The following is a 21,613-nucleotide window of genomic DNA, read 5'->3' as shown; positions in this document are numbered from 1 at the left end:
TTCCAATGCTAGGAGTTTGGTAAATAAATTTGATGAATTTGAGGTATTGCTCAAAGCATCAAAGGCGGATATTGTTGGGATATCAGAGAAGTGGTGTCACACAGATATAAGGAATGCAGTACAATGTCTACAGAAAGGATAGACAGAATAGGAAGGGAGGAGGGGTTATGCTATTAGTTAAGAAACACATAAAATCCAAGGAAGCCAGCCGACATCACTGGTCAGTGCAGTGTCGAGTCAGTTTGGTGCGACATAAGCATTGGGAGATCAAAATTGAGAGTAGGAGTGTGCTATAGGCCTAATGACTCTGATGAATATAATAAGAAAATATACAGGGAAATAGAGTGGGCCAGTAAATCAGAGAGTCTTATAATGGGGGATTTTAATTTCCCAGATATTGACTGAAATTTGTGGGTTGGTTACTCACACACTAGCAAGGCTTTTGTGGATTTATTGGATGATTGTTTTCTACATCAGCATGTTCGGGAGGCAACTAGAGGGAGTAATATACTTGATTTTATTATCAGTAGTGATTCTTCATGCATTAAGAATCTGCAGATAAAGTAACCACTAGGTGGCAGTGATCACGGTGTGCTGAAGTGGGATTTACTCAAAGAGGTAACTACATCAGGGGTAAAGGGAAGAGTTATTGCTTTCGTAAAGGCGACTACGATGGTCTGAGACAATATTTAAATTCTATACAGTGGGACCAACTGATGATGTTACCAACAGCAAATTCAAAATGGGAAGCATTCAAAGAACTTATCTTGGAAGCTACTAGGCTTTACATACCAACTAAGAAATATTGTTCAAGGTTTAGGCCTAAATGGACGTCAGATGAACTAATGAGACATATGGCAGAGAAGAAAAATGCATGGGATACATACAAATTAACATGTGACACAGAAGCCTATGATAGATACAAGTTGATCTGTAACCAAGTTACAAAGGAGGTTAGGCAGGCAAAGGCAGATTACGAGAAATCTTTGGCAAGGGATGCAAAGAAAAACAGCAAAGAGTTCTTTACTTATGTAAACTCTAGAAGGAAGGGCATGAATCAGATGGTCCACTTGATATCGATGGGTCAACTGTTGATGATCCTGCTCAGGCAGCTAACAAACTAAATGAATATTTTGCATCGATATTCACATATGAGGAGTTATTCAGAGAGGGGAATGCCAGAGGTGTATTCAACTCTGGCAGTAAGCTAGAGAATCTTGTAATAACTGAGAGTAAAGTGGAGGAGAAATTGTTGAAGATAAACAAAGAAAAACAGCAAAGAGTTCTTTACTTATGTAATCTCTAGAAGGAAGGGCATGAATCAGATGGTCCACTTGATATCGATGGGTCAACTGTTGATGATCCTGCTCAGGCAGCTAACAAACTAAATGAATATTTTGCATCGATATTCACATATGAGGAGTTATTCAGAGAGGGGAATGCCAGAGGTGTATTCAACTCTGGCAGTAAGCTAGAGAATCTTGTAATAACTGAGAGTAAAGTGGAGGAGAAATTGTTGAAGATAAACACAAGAAAGGCACCGGGGGTGGATGGGATCTATCCAGTTATATTAAAGGAGGCAGCAAAGGAAGTAAGAAAACCTTTAGCCATAATTATGAGAGCTTTCTTGGACTCAGGGGAGGTACCCATAGACTGGAGATGGGCAAATGTGACCAATTCACAAAGGAGGATCAAAGGATGATACAAGTAATTATAGACCTGTGAGTTTAACCTCTGTTCCAGGAAAATTAATGGAGTTTTTTAATGGAAAATTAATGGAGGTTAAAGAAGCACTGCAGGATCATCTAGACAAGACTTCAGTTATAGTTCGGACACAACATGGTTTTGTTAAGGGGAAGTCTTGCCTGACCAATTTGATTGGATACTATGATGCAGTCACAAAAGAGCTGGATGCAGGGAATAACTTTGATATTATATACTTGGATCTTAGAAAGGCTTTTGATACTGTTGCACATGGAAGACTGCTGCACAAATTTGGAGCAGTGTGGCATTGGCGGCAAATTGCTGCTATGGATAACGGGGTGGTTGAGGGGGAGAAGACAGAGAGTGGTAATCAATGGACACTGCTTATCGTGGTCTAATGTTATTAGTGGAGTCCCTCAGGGTTCAGTGTTGGGTCCATTATTGTTTTCTGTATTTATAAATGATATTGATGAGGTATATCAAGCTTAATGTCCAAGTTTGCAGACGATACGAAGGTTGGCAGGATTGTCAAGGGCACTACTGACACTATGCTGCTGCAACAGGATCTGGAAAGGTTGAGCAGATGGGCTGAGAGGTAGCAAATGAAGTTTAACATTAACAAATGTAAAGTACTACATATGGGAAACAGCAACCCCAGAGCAACGTATCAACTCTGTGGTATTACACTGATAGTGGTAGAGAATGAAAAGGACCTGCGGGTAATTGTGCAGTCAGATATGAAGTTCTTTGAGCAATGCAGACGGGCTGCAAGAGTATCTCATGGTGTCTTATCAATGATATACAGGAATTTTTCTAACAGGGATAGGGTGGTGATTATTCCCTTGTATAAGGCAATGGTCAGGCCGCACCTTGAGTACTGTATACAGGTCTGGAGGCCTCATTTCAAGAAGAATGTAGAGCTGCTGGAACGAGTACAGAGAAGGGCAACAAGGTTAGTGAACGGAACGAAGGGTTGCTCTTATGAAGAAAGGCTTAAATTTTGCAAATTACAGTGTCTGGAGACTAGGCACCGGCGAGGTGATCTGATAGAGGTGTATAAAGCCTTGAATGGTTTGAGCATGCTCAATGTTGATGGGATTCTTCCTCTTGCTCAGAATAATCACCTGAGGGGGCATAAATTCAAATTGAGGAAAGACAGATGTAGGATAGATGTGCGGAAATTTGCCTTTAGCCAGCGGGTAGTTGGTGGTTGGTGGAACAGACTTCCAACCCTTGTTGTGGAGGTTGATAGCCTAAATAAATTTAAGGCTTAGCTGGACAGGTATTTCGAACGAACGGAGGGGTGAAGTGGAAGTTTTTTTTTTTGGCTGATGCTGCATAAGCTTGCTTTCTTGCATCATATGCCTCTACTAATGCTAATTTTTTGTGTCTTGATCTAATGGATACACTTTGAGTTGTTCCTGCTATGAAAGTTGTTTTTATTTTCTATGCTTCTTTCTAATTATCGGCGTTGTCTCATTTAGGCCTGTAGCACGTGCAATATCACATGGTGTTACATTTCGCTCAAAGTGTTTCACAATTTCATATTTTTTCTCTATCGACAGAGGCAGGCTAGCCATAAGCCTTACCGTGGAAACCCCGGTGGGCCGGAGGCCAATGTGATTTTGGCCATAAACGCTAGTATGAGGCCACTAAAAATTTTCCCGGTAAGAATTTTTGGACCCAGTCCGCCTCTGTTTATCGATATTGCTTTTCTTTTTCTCTCTGAATCTATAGTGTCTTCACAGGACGCTTCCTTTTCACACCTTTTAAGTATTTTACTCATTTTTTGGAATAAAGCACAATTACAAAATGAGGAAGCACGCTTGATACACATAAACAAAGCTGTGCATGTGTAGCAACTGAATAAACAACACTATAAAGGCAGAGACACTATTAACACCTCACTAGCTCACATTTTACTAAAGCACATTTCTGGAGGTCACTACCATAAAACAATAAAAACAATTTCCAGTTGTGTTTCTGCTAATGGAATCTGTTATAAATTGGTAGTAAACTCGATCTAATTGCATTTGCGATAATACCGTTAGCTGGAATTGTGTGGGTTATTATGGTGAAATATGTTTTCCCTTCACTGATATAAAAATATAAAGACATTTTCAGAATCTTCTCTTCATTTCTACTGTGTTGCGTTCAGTTGAGGTGATTCTGCGTTAGATTGCCATTTCTTGTAAACACAAAGGCAAATTGTGCACAAGCAAATTTGGTTCATGTTATATACGATATCGTTTCCCTATTTATAAATCGTGTATGATCGAATTCATGTAGTGTAAACATGTGTTATACAAGGAATGACTGTATTCTATATATATTTTACAAACTTGGTTCATGTAAGATTTTTCATATTGGGTGGTTAGGTATTGATTTTATTTTTGCAGCATAGTATAACAGCAAATTCTACCTTTGAAGTTGTAGTTGTGGTTCATGAGTTTCTGCATGTAGGCTTTGGACTGGTGACGTGCAATATGCCCCTAATATTGTACATAAAGCACTATGATGCACTGCATCAAGTGCATCATAGTGCATTCTGTTTGGCTGAGTTGTATATGGGGGCTCCATAGTTTAGTTGAGATTTTATAAGGGCGCTGTATTATCGCAATAAAGTAATTCGATCTGCATCCCAGGTTGTTGCCAATAAGACTCCCAGAATGTATTTCTTGAGTCAGGTTTTCTTAGTTTTTGATATATGGTCTAAAAAAGGTTAGTTTTTTTTATCAAGAATAAGACCAAGAAATCTTGTGGTTGGTTTGACTGGGATTAACTGTCCATTAAATTTTAATTACAGATCTAAATGAAGGTTTCTTTTCCTACACAAGTGCATGCCTGTTGCTTTTTGTGTAGAGATTTATTGCATCTTCACTCTCATTGAAACCGTTTTTTTGAGCCCAATAGCCAATCTTGTTATTGTATCTTGTAATTGGCATTCTACTTTTCTCATGTTTTGGGATTGGAAAAAGATACCAAAATCATCAACATAAAGAGTTTTATCTATGGTATCTGTTGGGTTATTGAGTTTATTTTTATTGCAAATAGAGGTGGCACTTAGAACTGATCCCTGTGGCACTCCTTGTAGGAAAACTTTTGAGAGTGTAGTTTGTATTTGTAATCAGAAGGTTTGGTGCTGTAAAAAGTTCTGGTTGAAAATAGGGAGATGTCTTTTTAGATTTATAACATATATGTCGCAGAGAATACCGTTGCACCAGGCTGTATTGTATGCTTTCACGATATCAACGTATATCATGACTAAATGCTCTTTTCGAATGAAAGCCTTCAGTATGTTATTTTATATTTTCATTAGGAGGTCCAATGTTGATCAGTTTCCTGAAACCATATTGTGCTGGGCACAAAAGGTTATGGTTTTCTAGGTACCAACATAAGTCTGGCATTTATGATATTTTCCATTAATTTTCCTAGGCTGCTGGTGAGTGCTACTGGACAGTAGTTGCTTGGATTAGCAGGATCTTTTCTAGGTTTTGGGAAAGCAAGGACAATCACATGATATCATGTGTTAGGAAACTCATACTCCATATAAATTCTGTTATATAAAAAGAGTAGAGATCATAATGATTCTTTTCCTAGTTTTTTTATCATCATATAAATGATACCTTCTGGACCTTCTGCACTTTATGTTTGTGATAGTGCTTTATGGAATTCTTTTATGGTGAGTGGATGGTTATATTGTTCTCCATATTTTGTGAGGAAATTTAAATTGTACTTTTTGTGTCGCTTTTTATATTTCTGGAATTTTGGTGGATAGGATCTGGTGGCAGATATTTTGGCCAAAGTTTCACCTAGAAGAGGGGTCCCCAAACTTTTAGAGAAGCAGGCCACATATGAATTTTTGGAATATTTGGTGGGCTGGAGAAAATTCCTAATTACTGAAAACTATATTCTCCGCATAATTTTAAGTTTTTTGCAGAGAAACAAATTTTATACCTACTTATTACAGGTTCAAAAATAAATCAAGGGATATGTAATACAAAAAATATACCAGTTTGTTTATATTAAATTTTAATTATTACTTATTTATTGTACTAATCAGTACGAAATTTATTTATTGTACGAAAATACAGTTAGTAAAACAACAAAATTAATTATTACTACTTATTTATTGTACTAATCACAAAAATACAGTTAGTAAAACAACAAAATTAATTACTACTTATTTATTGTACTAATCACAAAAATACAGTTAGAAATACAACAAAATTATAATTAATACAATGAATGTGGCGGGAGAGTGCAACTAAATTATGTAATATCGAGTTTTAAAGTGCTAGTTCCAATTCTTAAAAAAGTCAAGTAAAAGGTCAGTTAGGTGTGATCATATTTTTTATTTTACATATTTCATTTCTGAAAAGGTCTGCTTACATATATATGTACTTCTGAAAACTGATGTAACCTTTGTTGCAAAATTTTTAATTTTTGAATAATCTAACTCAGATAATGTTGAATAAAATTGAATTAGAATTTAATTTTTAAATTAAATGTTGTATTCAGTGCATCATTACACTGAATGATTAGTATTAGTATTAGCAAAGGCCAAATGGTGCAAGGAAGCCTATGGCTTATGCTGCACCATCCAAAAAAAAAAAAAAATAATAAAATAAAACAGCAAAAAATAAATAAAAAAATTAATAAGAGAAAAGGAAATAGACAACCTATGTGTTTCTCACCAGCTGACTTTTGAATTTCCCCAAACTGCCAGCCTCTACCACCCATCTATGTAACTTATTCCAGTAAGTTTTAACTCGCTGGCTAAAATAAAACTTTTAATAAAAACTTAAAATAAAAAATTTATAACTCACTGGCTAAAATAAAAAATGCGTTTCCCTCCTCCAGTAGGTAATTATCCAGCTGACCTTTGAATTTCTCCAAACTGCCTTCCAAGTGTGGTCTAACAATAGCCTTATATAATGGGATTATGACATCCTTATCTCTACTCACAATTATTCGATAAATCATCGACAGGACACCATGGGCCTTCCTTGCAACCAGTCTACAATGCTCGGAGAACTTCATGTGTGACAATATCGTAATACCCAAGTCCCTTTCCTCCATTACCTGCTTTAGTTCCACCCCGCCAAGTGTATAAATTATTTTGGGGTTACTATTCCCCAGGTTCCATACCTTACACTTTGCTGGATAAAAGCACAGCTGCCATTTTTCTGATCATTCCTGAAGTCTATCTAGGTCACTCTGAAGAAGCTCTACTTTGCTGTTATTGTTTGGTTTTTAGGAGCATTAGCAGCTTAGGCCATATTGCTTGGGGATATGCAGTGGTCATTCCCTGACCTTTCCGCATCATCCGTATTTGGTGGTGACGGGCTCGAACCCCGGTCTAATCAAGAAGCGTGTGCTACGCACTGCTGCTCCTTCCCACCTGGCTACGGAGGCGCCGAACTCTCTCTCTACTTGGCAGTGATCATTAACTAGTCTACCAATCTTTACATCATCTGCAAATTTAGACACCATGCCCTCTATCCCTTCATTGATGTCAGATCTACCAACTCTAATTGTAAATTCTCATCAACATCATTGATGGGTAAATCAAGTGGATTTTGAAAAAAAAAAAAAAAAAAAAAAGTTCAAGTACCTTTGAATTATTTTTAAAATCAGAAAATCTAGCCTCAAAATTTTCCTGTAACTAACGTTTCAAACAAAATTTTCAGTGGAAAAATCACAACTAGGCATATATTTAGATAAATTATCACAAAATGTGAAAAATTATTCTGAAGTAGACTTTCAAATAACTCCAGTTTTGTTTCAAATTCTTTGACATAATAATTCAATTCATTGACAAGTTTGTCTCCTTGTAGTTTCATATTAAGAAAATTCAGGTGTTCACATATATTTGTTAAAAAGGCAAGGTTCTACAACCATTGAAGATCTGACAGTTCCAGAACAGGTTTAAATTTTTTGTTCATAAATAGATCTATTTCGATCCAAAGTTCAAAAAATCGCTTCAACAAGTTACCATGACTCAACCATTGTATTTCAGGTGGAACAACAAATCACCGCATTCAGCCTCAATAGTTTCAAGAAAATTTTTGAATTGCCGATGATTCAGACCAGTCTTGCGAATAAAATTTGCTGTTGATATTACAGTAGGCATGACCAAGTCTATGCCCAAAAATTTTCTGCATAAATACTGCCGGTGAAGTATACAATGAAATTGCATTGGTTTTTTAATATTTTTACTTTCAAGATATTTATGAAAATGACTCATGAACTCAATTTTAGTACCAACCATATTTTTAGTGCCATCCGTCATAACTGCTGACAGCAAATCCCATTTTAATTTGAGGCTGTCAATTGCTTCTCACACACTCAAAAATATATTTTCACCTGTTGTTGTGTCTTTCAAGCTTTTTAATGCAACTAGCTCTTCAGTTACTGCAAAATTTTAATTTACACCTTGGATATAAATTATTAATTGAACTGTATGGCTTGTATCTTCACTCTCATAAATTGCTATTGAAAAATGTGTGAACTCATTAACTTTTTCTATGAGTTGATTTTGAACATCGGCTCCTAAACCTTCAATTTTTCTCATTACAGTTGATGATGACAGATGCAAAATTCTTCTCCAATTGTGAAACAAATGTTTTACAAATTCTTCATCCGTAAAGGCTCTTCCTTCTTCGGCAATGATTTGGGATGTTTGAAAACTAGCTCTCACTGCAGAGGAATTTTGATGAGTAAAAGTTCTAATCTTCTGTTGTTGACTTTGAAAAGATTGGGTTAGTTCTTGGAGTTTGTTCTGCTGCAAAGCTCCTTGAAATTTATTGAAATTTGAGGCATGTTTTGGGGTGTAGTGACGTTTCACATTATATTCCTTGAACACTGAGAAGGCTTCATTGCAAATGAGACATGCAAAAAAGTATCATTGAGCAGTGCAAAAAAGTAATTAATTGGCCACCGCTCATTAAAAACACGACACTCAACATCAATTTTTCTTTTTTTCAACATGATTTTTATAGGGTCATTGTAATAAAAAAAATACTCTTGAATATTGAAGTAAGCAAGCACTGAAGTGTCTTAAAATTTTATGAAGTATTTTAACATAAAGGTTATTATTATATTCATTTCATTCTTCTATCACGTGCAATCAATAATATAGTCTGTTTACCTAATAAACTACATTATTATAATATAGTTTAGTAAGATGATATTTCGGGTATCTTACTTAAACCCATTATCAGACCCTGCTATGGGAAGAACAGAAAGGGCTACAAATTTGAATATTTTAGGATATTACATTTACAATTACCAATATTACAATTTGCAAATTACGATTCTAAAGTATTAAGTTTTGAATTGCTGTTACAATAGAAAACAGGAAATCTAAGGTAATACAAAGACATTAAATTCATACCTGCTGACAGCCTCCTCTTGCTGATGCTACCAGAAACTTGATGTGCATACAGGCTGCCAGCAGTTAATTTATAGCAGAGAGAGATTAACTCCATTAACCAATAGGATAGTGTCATGTTTTTATCCTGGATCCGGGGTTCTTATGTAGTGGAAGCCTAGGGTGACCTTTGCTCCCATATTCTGGAAATCAGGGTTGGTGTGCAGGCTGGCAAGGGATTAGGAAATCTCTAATTACTGTCTCTAACACCTATTGCTATTTAATGACAGGGTCAAGATTAATGGATTATTTTAATGATGTTTCAAAGAATAGCTTTCAGTGGAAATAACAGAATTAATATCTAACAGACTGACACACAGAAGTGTCAACGCTATTAATCGACCGACGAATGTTAAGATAATCTATAAAATGTGTTTTTCATAAATTTGATTGTGATCTAATATAAACATTAATTTTTGAGATATTTCAATATCTGCAGGCTGGATCCAACCTGCGGGCCATAGTTTGGGGATCCCTGACCTGGAGCACTTTCTATATCTTCTAGATCAGCTATATCTTGTCCTTGCCAAGTGATATTTAGACAAACTAAAATTTGGTATCTATTGTTCATTTTTCTTATTTTATTCCAAACTGTTTTAGTATTTGTAGTTCTATTTATGGTTGAGGCAAAATGTAACCAGGAGGCTTTCTTGCATGCAAGTCTGACATATCTTGCTCTTACTCTCATCTTTTTAAAATGTATTAGAATGTCTGTGGTAGGATTTTTGCAAAAAATATTCCATGTACTATTTCTTTTTTGCTTAAGTACATTCTTCATTTCACCAGGGCTTTGAGAACAGAGGAAGTTTTATGGGCGTTTTTGGTATTGATTATTCTGCTGCTTGGTTAATTTGGTCTGTTACGTACTGTACTGCTGGGTTAATTTGGTCTGTTACATACTGTACTGCTTGGTCAATGGTCAGTTGTTGAACTTTCTGTTGTTTAATTATTGCTACATTTTTGTATTTTTCCAGTCTACTTTATCAAGCTTTCATTTGGGTTTTCATCTAGATTGGCATGGGGTCTCTTTTGCTAGAGTGTCTCTAATGGGGTAGTGGTTGCTGTGCAGTGGATATGTGAACTGTCTATTCTAAGACAGGATTAATGCTGGGGAGCATAAAGTAAGATCTATTGTTGTGCTGGTTCCTGTGTGAAGGTGGACATAAGTGTGTTTTCCACTATTCAGGAGGGTTAGATTTTTGGCATCTATTATTTTTTCTATTTGATGTCCTTTTTTATTAAAATCAGTATTTCCACATAAAGAGTGATGTCCATTTAGATCCCCCATTATAAAATAAGGAGGGGGATAGTTGGTGTATTAGTTCTTCTAAGTCCTCATAACTTATTTCTTGGTTCGGGGGTAAATATATTGATACTCTTGTTGTAAAACTACTGCTTCAAGAAAGGGTTTGAAGGTGGACTGATTGAACTGGTACGTGAGAAATGACAAGGATTGCCATTTATTCAATCTTGTCTATGTATAGTACAGTTCTTGATTATGATTGTGTCATCAGGTTTCAGATATGTTTCTTGTAAACAGAAACGTATCGGATGATATTAAAAAATTAAATCTTGGACACCATCAATATTACTGTATAAACCTTAAAAATTACACTGGATAAAAGTACTTAATGTTTTGTTTTAGATGAGTTTTATGGTTATTTTCCTGTTTTTCTCTCCGTGATTTGTCTTTTTTTGGGAAATACGGCTTTCCAGTATCCACATCCTCTTTGGCAAATATTTCTAGAAAGGGTTCTCCTTCTTGTTGTGGTGGGAAGGAGCAGCAGTGCTTAGCATATGCTTTTTGATTAGACCAGGGTTCGAGTCCGTCACCACCAAATACAGAGGATGCGGAAAGATCAGGGAATGACCACCACATATTCCCAGAGCAATATGGCCTTAGTTGCTAATGCTCCTAAAAACCAAATAGCAAACAAACAAACCTTCTTCTTCTTCTTGTGTTTTTTCTGCTGTGTCCATTTGCTCTGTGACATGGTGTAATAATTATGATGGGGTTTTCCTTGGTCTTTCCCTGTAGTGATGAAATTACTTTCAGCAGAACTCTGATAGGGGTGTTTGCAGCTTGTTCTATTTTTGCTGTTTTGAGGATGTGAGCTGTTTGTATGCCTAACCCGACAGTGATTCATTTGGTGCAGTTGTAACTTCGGTTTGAGATTCTGTTGTTTTTGGGTTATTTGTGCATAGGTAAGTTTCTTTATATTGGTTGGTCTGTTATTCTTTATATTGGTGTAATAATTATGATGGAGTTTTCCTTGGTCTTTCCCTGTAGTGATGAAATTACTTTCAGCAGAACTCTGATAGGGGTGTTTGCAGCTTGTTCTATTTTTGCTGTTTTGAGGATGTGAGCTGTTTGTATGCCTAACCTGACAGTGATTCATTTGGTGCAATTGTAACTTCGGTTTGAGATTCTGTTGTTTTTGGGTTATTTGTGCATAGGTAGGTTTCTTTATATTGGTTGGTTGGTTGTAAGGTCTTTCTGGCTTCCTTGTATGTAACTTTATGTTCTGCTTTGTACCTTTGGATTTTTCTAGAGTAAGTAGTGTGGTTTCCATTACAATTTGGCAATTCTGATTATGGGGTGTAACTGTTACTGGGATCCTGCCAAAAGTGGATGTTTTCATTAGTTGTTCTGACTGTTGTATATTGGCTGTTTCAATTAGCAAGTCATCTCACTTTAACCCTTTTAATGCTATTGGAGTTCCAGCCATATTGTCTAGACATTTTTGTATCAGAAAAGGGGATAATTTTCCCCGTGGATGGATCACCCGTAGAATGAATGATAAGATACTTGGCGCAGGTAATTCATATATATCAGTTTTTTGTCTTTTTGCTATGTTTTGATTTCATCAAGTTCTTGATTTGATTGAGTCATGTTAGGGGAATTTTGTGACTTGTTTTTAAAATCCATTGTGTTTCCTTCTTTTTGCCCAGGGAGTTTCCGGACCTGCCACGTGGAGGCAGGAATGGTGCCATCTAGTGGCCAAGTGGAAAAAGAAAGGTTAGTAATTGATTAATATAAAGAAAGGCAACTTTTCTTCCCATGTTAGTAAGTGTGTTAAGTGTTAGTAGCATATACAAGGAGTTTAAGGAACTGCAGAAACTCACACAAAAAATAAAGCTATTTATAATAATTGGCACACTAGATAATCGTTGAGAGGTCACATTAATCACTACACTTGGCACTCTGAGCCATCAAATGATTGCAATGAGAACAATGAACTAAACAAAGTAAGCCGATATATCTTAATTAATTATATCTGGCTAAAATATCTTATTAGTTTTAAATAAGTAAATATATTTTCAATGTTAGAGTTATCACCTAGGATTTGTGATAGGGAATCCTGAATATTTACGAAGGCTGACTGTCATACCATGTGGTATTGTGGACATTCTATAATGAAATATTTCACAGTGAGTTGACAAGAACAGTGAAGACATTCTGGAGGATTTGCTTTCATGCATAAGTACAAGTGTGTGAGATGTGTATGTCCAACGTGCAGTCTGGTTAAAACGACTACTTCGTGCCGATTCTTACGGAGACTCGAATTCCATGGCTGAAGTTCATGTTTTATTTGGACCAGTTTATTGTATGGTTCATTTTGCCAGATTTGTGACCATTGAGTGTAGAGAATCTGTTTTATGATAGGTCTGTAATCGGAATGTGGAAATTTGTAAAGCCTTAGGCTTGTATTTGTAGGATTTTTTGCTGCTCGATCAGCACTTTCATTACCATCAATGCCTGCATGTCCTGGGATTCAACAGAAATTTACTTGCCTTCTTTTGCTTTTGAGCTTCACAAGATGAGCTTGTATCTGGTGAAGGATGGGATGTGATGGAGTCTGCTTTTGTTGGAGAGCATGTATTGCACTTAATGAATCTGTGTATATGAGATGTTTCACAAGAGAAGAAGCTTCAATGTATTTTAAGGCTTTAGTAGGCGGTGAATAGCTCAGCAGAATAACTACTGCATTGGTTTGGGAGTTACTGTGAGATGACAGTGTGTGGAAGGACCACTGCAGCACCCATTTGGGTACCTGTTTTAGAGCTGTCTGTATATATTTGAAGATATTCAGAGAACTGTGATGAGTGGGCTGCATGCATCTGTTTTATGTTGACATTTGCCAGAGTGCTTTTTTTCCCACTGTTGAAAATAAGTGTCACAGTTAGGTGTGAAAGTGTGCCATGGTGCATTATGCTATTATCCTCATATACATTGTCAAAGCTTAGGCCCCATTTTGAAACTAGTTCTTTTAGTCATATTCCAGCTGGTTTATTTACAGTGGGTTTATTACCTCTGGAGATATAGTGAAGGCTCATAGGCCTCCACATATAAGCTTTGTACAGGCGATGTTCTGTATGCCCCTAAGGAAATTAGTAAGGCACTGTGACGTATGGAATCAAGCCATTTGATGACACTTGGTCTACATAAGCTATACACAGGGTCTCCATAATCTAGTCTTGATCTGATTAAAGCATGGTACAGGCGAAATAGTGTGAACCAAATCAGCTTCCCACATCATTGCAGAAAAGACTCTGAGAATATTTAGTTTATTTAGATAGGTTGTTCAGAGGCATTTGATGTTCCAAAAAAGTTGTTTTTTATTGAGAATCAGGGCAAGGAAACGTATACTATTTGCTACAGGTATCAGTTGGCTTTCTAGTCTTATTTCTGGATCTGGGTGCATTTTTTGCTTTCTACAGAAATGTATGGCCATTGTTTTTTGTTATGATATTCTGTAGCCATCATTTCTAGTCCACAGTTCTATTTTTTTAACTGTGCTTTGTAATTGCCTTTCAGTCATGTTCATGTTTTGTGAATGCATGAAATGTTAACATCATCTGCATAAAGGAATGTTTCAACTGTTTTTGGTAGGTCTTTGTAATAGAATTTATTTTGATTGCAAACAAATTTGCACTCAGCACTGAACCCTGAGGAACTCCTTCTTCCTGAGTACGTGTTTGTGATAGATATGTTAATTGGAAGGTTTTGAGCTTCAGAAAATTTTTTAAGATTGGTAGGTGTCCTCGCAAACCAATGTTATGGAGGTCATTCAGAATGCCATATAGCCAGGCAGTGTCGAAGACCTTTTCTATGTTGAGACTGATCATAATTAGATGCTCATTCCTTAGAAAAGCATTGCGAATATTTGCCTCTGCTTTTAGGATGGGGTCCAGAGATTATCTTTTTTTGCAGAAGCCATACTGATTTGTGTTTAGTAAGTTATATTTTTCCAAGAACCAGGTTAGCCAGTTGTTCACCATTTTCTCCAAGGTTTTCCCGAGGCAACTTGTTAGAGCTATTGGTCAATAATTTGTGGGGATCGTAGGATCTTTGCCAGGTTCCATCCACACATCACAAGATGCACATAAAGGGCCCTCATAAATATAAAAGGCAGCAAACATATTAAATTTTCATTCAGCCATATGAATGTTGATAATTTGAATAAATTTAAGAAAGAACTATACAATTTATGTGTGGAATATAGACATTCTCTCTCTCTCTCTCTCTCTGTCTGTCTCTCTCTCTCTCTCTCTCTCTCTCCCCACTCTTGGCTGAGCTGTATAAGTCTGCTTCCTTGCATCACATGACTAATACTAATACAATTCTATAGAACAAAAATATAAAAGGAGAAGGTAGTCCTGTGTTTTTCATTATTTGAATTAGGATTATTTTATAATTTAAATTATTATTATATTGTTGCAGATGCAGACATGAAGTGAGAATTCAGTTGGAAAACACTTTATGAACTAGAATTAATTTTAATGAAATCGAAATTTTATTTAAATTAATTGTTTACTTAATTAAATTAAATATATATATATATATAATTTTTTTTTAAATTTTAAAATCAGAAATTTAAAAATCTTACCTTGGAGGATCATTATTAAAGAATAATACATCTGAAATGATAAAATATTTAGCAGCTTTTTAAAACAGCAATAATGCACTACTACTAGGTTATAAAAAATCAAAGCATTATTATACTGAAAAAAAAAAAATAAATAAATAAATACAGCCAGTCCTCGTATAGCACGATAGTTGTGTTCCTAGATACCCTCGTGCAATGCAAAATCGTGCAATATAAACAACATGCCCTATGGGGAAAATAGGGTTAGGTGCCGACCACCCAAGATTGAACATACATTTGTAACCAAAACATTAACAAACACAATAAATAGTCGTAATAAAATACGTAAGTATTTTATTACAACTATTATGTTATAAAATATTGCTAATGCTTTTACTTCTATCGTAAGCAAACTTGTTTTTTGTTTGATTTTCTATCCAAACAGATGACAGCCGTTCCATCTTCCAATTCTTTGTGTCTTAATCTAATGGATTTTAATTATACTTTGAGTTGTTCCTGCTATGAAAGTTGTTTTTATTTTCTCTGCATTCTTTGTAATTCTCGGCATCACCTCATTTAGGTCTGTAGCACATGCAATATCACATGGTCTTTCATTTCGCCCAAAGCGTTTCACAATTTAATATTTTTTCTCTATCAACAGAGGCTGTTTGTTTGTTTGTTATTTGGTTTTTAGGAGCATTAGCAACTAAGGCCATATTGCTCCGGGACATGCAGTGGTCATTCCCTGACCTTTCCGCATCCTCCGTATTTGGTGGTGACGGGCTCGAACCCCGGTCTAATCAAGACGTGTGTGCTATGCATTGCTGCTCCTTCCCAATTGAGGCGCCTCCGTAGCCAGGTGGGAAGGAGCAGCAGTGTGTAGCACACGCTTCTTGATTAGACCGGGGTTCGAGCCCGTCACCACCAAATACGGAAAGGTCAGGGTATGACCATCGCATATCCCGGAGCAATATGGCCTTAGTTGCTAATGCTCCTAAAAAAAAAAAAAAAACCAAAACCAAAAACCTTCCCAATTGGCTACGTAGGCGCATCGACAGAGGCGGACTGGCCATAAGCCTTACCGGGGTGGGCCAGACGCCGGTGTGATTTTGGCCATAAACCATAGTATGAGGCTACTATAAATTATCCCGGGTAAGAATTTTTGATCCAGTCCACCTCTGTTTATCGATATTGCTTTTCTTTTTCTCTCTGAATCTGCAGTGTCTTCACCAGGCCTTTTAAGTATTTTGTTCATTTTTAGGGAATAAAGCACAATTACAAAACGAGGCAAGCCTGATACACAAAGCTGCGTGCGTGTGTACGTGTAGCAACTGAATAAACAACACCGTAAAGGCAGAGATACACTATTAACACCTCACATTTCTAGGGGGTTACTACCATAAAACAATAAAAATCCAGTTGCGTTTCTGCTAGTGGAATCTGTTAAAAACTGGTAGTAAACTCGATCTAATTGCATTTGCGATTATACCGATAGCTGGAATTGTGTTGGTTTTTATGTTATTATGGTAAAATGTGTTTCCCATTCACCGATATAAAAAACATAAATACATTTTCAGAATCTACTCTTCATTCCTATCGCGTTGCATTCGGTTGGGGTGATTCTGCTTTCGACTGCCATTTCTTGTAAACACAAAGGTGAGTCGTGCATAAGCGAATTCGGTTCGTGTTATTAGCATAGCATTAGTAGCGGCATTTGATGCAAGAAAGCAAGCTCATGCATCAGCCAAAAAAAAAAAAAAAAAACCACTACTTCACCCCTCTGTTCGTTTCAAATACCTGTCCAGCTGAGCCTTAAATTTATTTAGGCTATCAACTTCCACGACAAGGGATGGAAGTCTGTTCCACCAACCAACCACCCGCTGGCTAAAGGCAAATTTCCGCACGTCTATCCTACATCTGTCTTTCCTCAATTTGAATTTATGCCCTCTCATGTGATTATTCTGAGCGAGAGGAAGAATCCCATCAGCACTGAGCATGCTCAAACCATTCAAGGCTTTATACACCTCTATCAGATCACCTCGCTGGTGCCTAGTCACAAGACACTAATTTGCAAAACATAAGCCTTTCTTCGTAAGAGTACCCCTTTGTTCCATTCACTAATCTTGTTGCCCTTCTCTGTACTCGTTCCAGCAGCTCTACATCCTTCTTGAAATGAGGCCTCCAGACCTGTATACAGTACTCTAGGTGTGGCCTGACCATTGCCTTATACAAGGGAATAATCACCTACTTATCCCTGCTAGAAAAATTCCTATATATCATTGACAATACACCATGAGCTACTCTTGCAGCCCATCTGCACTGCTCAGAGAACTTCATATCTGCCTGCACAACCACCCGCAGGTCCCTTTCATTCTCTACCACTGTCGGTGTAGTACCACAGAGTTGATACGTTGCTCTGGGGTTGCTGTTTCCCATGTGTAGTACTTTACATTTGTCAATGTTAAACTTCATTTGCCACCTCTCAGCCCATCTGCTCAACCTTTCCAGATCCTGTTGCAGCAGCATAGTGTCAGTAGTGTCCTTGACAACCCTGCCTACACCTTTGTATCGTCTGCAAACTTGGACATTAAGCTTGATATACCATCATCAATATCATTTATGAATACAGAAAACAATAATGGACCCAACACTGAGCCCTGAGGGACTCCACTAATAGTTCACGACGAGCAGTGTCCATTGATTACCACTCTCTGTCTTCTCCCCCTCAGCCACCCCTTTATCCACAGCAGCAGCAATTTGCCTCCAATGTCACACTGCTCCAATTTGTGCAGCAGTCTTCCATGTGCAACAGTATCAAAAGCCTTTCTAAGATCCAAGTATATAATATCAAAGTTATTCCCTGCATCCAGTTCCTTTGTGACTGCATCATAGTATCCAATCAAATTGGTCAGGCAAGACTTCCCCTTAACAAAACCATGCTGTGTCCGAGCTATAACTGAAGTCTTGTCTAAATGATCCTGCAGTGCTTCTTTAACTAGTGCCTCCATTAATTTTCCTGGAACAGAAGTTAAAATCACAGGTCTATAATTACTAGTGTCAGCCTTTGATCCGCCTTTGTGAATTGGGGTCACATTTGCACATCTCCAGTCTGTGGGTACCTGAGTCCAAGGAAGCTCTCATAATTATGGCTAAGGGTTTGCTTACTTTCTCTGCTGCCTCCTTTAATATAACTGGATAGATCCCATCCACCCCGGGTGCCTTTCTTGTGTTTATCTTCAACAATTTCTCCTCCACTTTACTCTCAGTTATTACAAGATTCTCTAGCTTACTGTTAGAGTTGAATACACCTCTGGCTTTCCTCTCGCTAAATAACTCCTCATGTGTGAATGTCGATGCAAAATATTCATTTAGTTTGTTAGCTACCTGAGCAGGATCATCAACAGTTGACCCATCAATATCAAGTGGACCAATCTGATTCATGCCCTTTCTTCTAGAGTTTACATAAGTAAAGAACTCTTTGCTGTTTTTCTTTACATCCCTTGCCAAAGATTTTTCGTAATCTGCCTTCGCCTGCCTAACCTCCTTTGTGACTTGGTTACAGATCAACTTGTATCTATCATAGGCTTCTGTGTCACGTGTTAATTTGTATGTATCCCATGCATGTTTCTTCTCTGCCATATGCCTCATCAGTTCATCTGACATCCATTTAGGCCTAAACCTTGAACAATATTTCTTAGTTGGTATGTAAAGCCTAGTAGCTTCCAAGATAAGTTCTTTGAATGCTTCCCATTTTGCATTTGCTGTTGGTAACATCATCAGTTGGTCCCACTGTATAGAATTTAAATACTGTCTCAGTCCATCATAGTCGCCTTTACGAAAGCAATAACCCTTCCCTTTACCCCTAATGGTAGTTACCTCTTTGAGTAAATCCCAATTCAGCACACTGTGATCACTGCCACCTAGTGGTTCATTTATCTGCAGATTCTTAATGCATGAAGAATCACTGCTGATAATCAAATCAAGAGTATTCCTCCCTCTAGTTGCCTCCTGAACATGCTGATGTAGAAAACAATCATCCAATAAATCCACAAAAGCCTTGCTAGTGTGTGAGTGACCAGCCCCCAAATTCCAGTCAATAACTGGGAAATTAAAATCTCCCATTATAAGACTCTCTGATTTACTGGCCCACTCTATTTCCCTGTACAGTTTCTTACTGTACTCATCAGAGTCATTAGGCCTATAGCACACTCCTACTCTCAATTTTGATCTCCCAATGCCTATGTCACACCAAACTGACTCGACACTGTACTGTCCAGCGATGTCCACTGGCTTCACTTCCTTGGATTTTATGTATTTCTTAACTAATAGCATAACCCTTCCTTCCCTTCATATCCAGTCTATCCTTTCTGTAGACGTTGTACTCCCCAAATTCCAGTTCTGCATTCCTTATATCTGTGCGACACCACGTCTCTGATATCCTAACAATATCTGCCTTTGATGTTTTGAGCAATACCTGAAATTCATCAAATTTATTTACTAAACTCCTAGCATTGGTGTACACGCAAGTATACATGCACCTATTTCTATTCTTAGCTTCCCTAACACAACCCATGTGTTTACTTGTACCGCAATGACTCCCGGCAGTCTCTGAAATATCCTGCATCTTGTTTTTCAGGCTTCTGCTCATTCCAATAGAAGCAGTGCAAGAATCTCTTTCACCTCTGCCAGTGGCTACTGTTAATCTATTCGTCTTTGTCTCCCCCCAAGCTAGCAGTTTTCCGACCCACATAACACTGCTTCGATAGCATCAGCAAATATTCTTGCACCCTTTCTATTTAAGTGTATCCCATCCCTGTAGAAGCAATCTCTCCTGTTAACAAGTACAGTCCAGGCTGAAAAAAATTGTACCCCTTGAGCCTTGCACAATCTTTCCAGGGCCGAACTGATCGACAAGGCTCTCATCATATACTCCCTCCTATCGTGTCTGGGCAGAATTGCAGACACTTTCAAATTCAACCATATTTCACGGCTTTTTTTCAACAGTGACCTGTACTTGTTAAGCAATTCTGCCGGTCTCCTATTCTTGATATCATTAGTGCCAACGTGTACAACTATATCACCTTTTGTGCCCTTAAAAGATGATATCTGCTCTACAACGTAATCAACCTTTGCCCCTGGCAGACATACCCTGGTCCTGTTCCACCTATCCTTTTTACAAAGCATGTTCCCTGTTTCCCTGACAATAGAGTCACCAACAACTACTAGTTCCTTTGGGACCAGCGCATTCTGTCTTGGGGGTTGCTGCTGTGTTGCGCAATGACCAAGTGCAAGCTCTGGCGTTGATGTGGGCAGCTGAGAGCTTGATGGGCCCCTCAATTTAGTTCCTTTGAGGGCATCCACCCTGTCTGTTATATAAGATATCATTCCCCTATTTATAAATCGTGTATGATCGAATTTGTGTAGGGTAAACACGTCGAGGACTGACTGTACTGATTCAGTTAAAAAATACCAACAAATGTGTTCTAGATCTAGGCATTATACAGACTAAAATAAAATTATAGTTATATAAAAAAAAAAAAAAATAAAATAAATGCAATTCTGGTCAGAATGTGCTTCTGGCACTTTGTGTATTTTAGGTCCTACTCTGAAATTTGGTCATGGCTTGCTTCCCAACTTTAATCAAATCCATGCTATGATAGGACTGAATTGTCAATTTCTAAACTTCATGATATGTTTCTCACTGGTTCTTTGGTGTTATTCTTTATTTTATCAGTTTTTAAATATGTTTTTAATTCATTTTTAATTCAAGCAAGGTAACCCACACTTTTCACGTGGACGAGTACATCGAAGACCGCCCCTGAGAAGTGTATGCATCCGGACATGAAATTCTCTTAATAGTGAGGATAGAAAAAGACAGCATATGGTATTTTCCTTAATGTACAGGAATTCTGACAGTAAGGACAAAAAAGTAATTATTCCATTTTATATATAGCACTGGTAGGCCACACCTTATACATGCTTGAACACTACATTTCAGATGGCGCCTCCGTAGCCAGGTGGGAAGGAGCAGCAGTGCGTAGCACACGCTTCTTGATTAGACCGGGGTTCGAGCCTGTCACCACCAAATACGGAGAATGCGGAAAGGTCAGGGAATAACCACCGCATATCCCGGAGCAATATGGCCTCAGTTGCTAATGCTCCTAATAAAAAAAAAAAAAAAAAAAAAAAACTACATTTCAGGAGGAATTTTGATTGTCAAAGTGATCTCTGCTTTTGGAAGTGAAGTGCAGTAAAGAGCAACTAAATTAGTTATTGGTTATTAGAAAGTATCCCTAAAGAGAAATATTTTGGTTTTGTGTGTCAGTTGCAAATACATCTGCTTCGGTCTCGACTTGACTGAGGTAGTTAAGAACTGTAAAGGCCTAGGTACATTCAATAATAAGGATACCTTTCTTTTGTATAAAACATATGAAAGGAATGTGTATTTAAATTAAGGAAGGAAAGTTGTATAAGGCACATATAAAAAAATTTCCTTTTAGCTAAAGGGCCATTAACTGCTGGAAGAATTTACCACCTAATCTTGTAGAACTAAGAAACACTGTAAATTTAAGGAAGGATTGGAAATATATCAGAATGAAATAAG

At 37.3% G+C, this 21,613-nt stretch overlaps 1 protein-coding gene across 5 annotated transcripts in view; it reads right to left on the bottom strand.

The window, feature by feature from the left end:
- LOC150083087 (sorting nexin-14-like) overlaps window positions 1-21,613 on the bottom strand; it is an 842,525-nt gene that overhangs the window by 64,958 nt on the left and 755,954 nt on the right. For all 5 annotated transcript variants that reach the window (XM_090377020.1, XM_090377024.1, XM_090377023.1 and 2 more), the window contains one exon: window positions 15,031-15,061. In XM_090377020.1, coding sequence (XP_090233146.1) covers window positions 15,031-15,061 — 31 coding nt within the window. The remainder of the gene's footprint in view (window positions 1-15,030; window positions 15,062-21,613) is intronic.

Source organism: Mastigoproctus giganteus, chromosome 7 (genome assembly GCF_048544385.1).
Source record: "Mastigoproctus giganteus isolate SK-2022 chromosome 7, ASM4854438v1, whole genome shotgun sequence".
NCBI lineage: Eukaryota > Metazoa > Arthropoda > Arachnida > Uropygi > Thelyphonidae > Mastigoproctus > Mastigoproctus giganteus.
The sequence above is the reverse complement of the archived record's forward strand: the minus strand, read 5'-3'. Positions and strand labels throughout refer to the sequence as shown.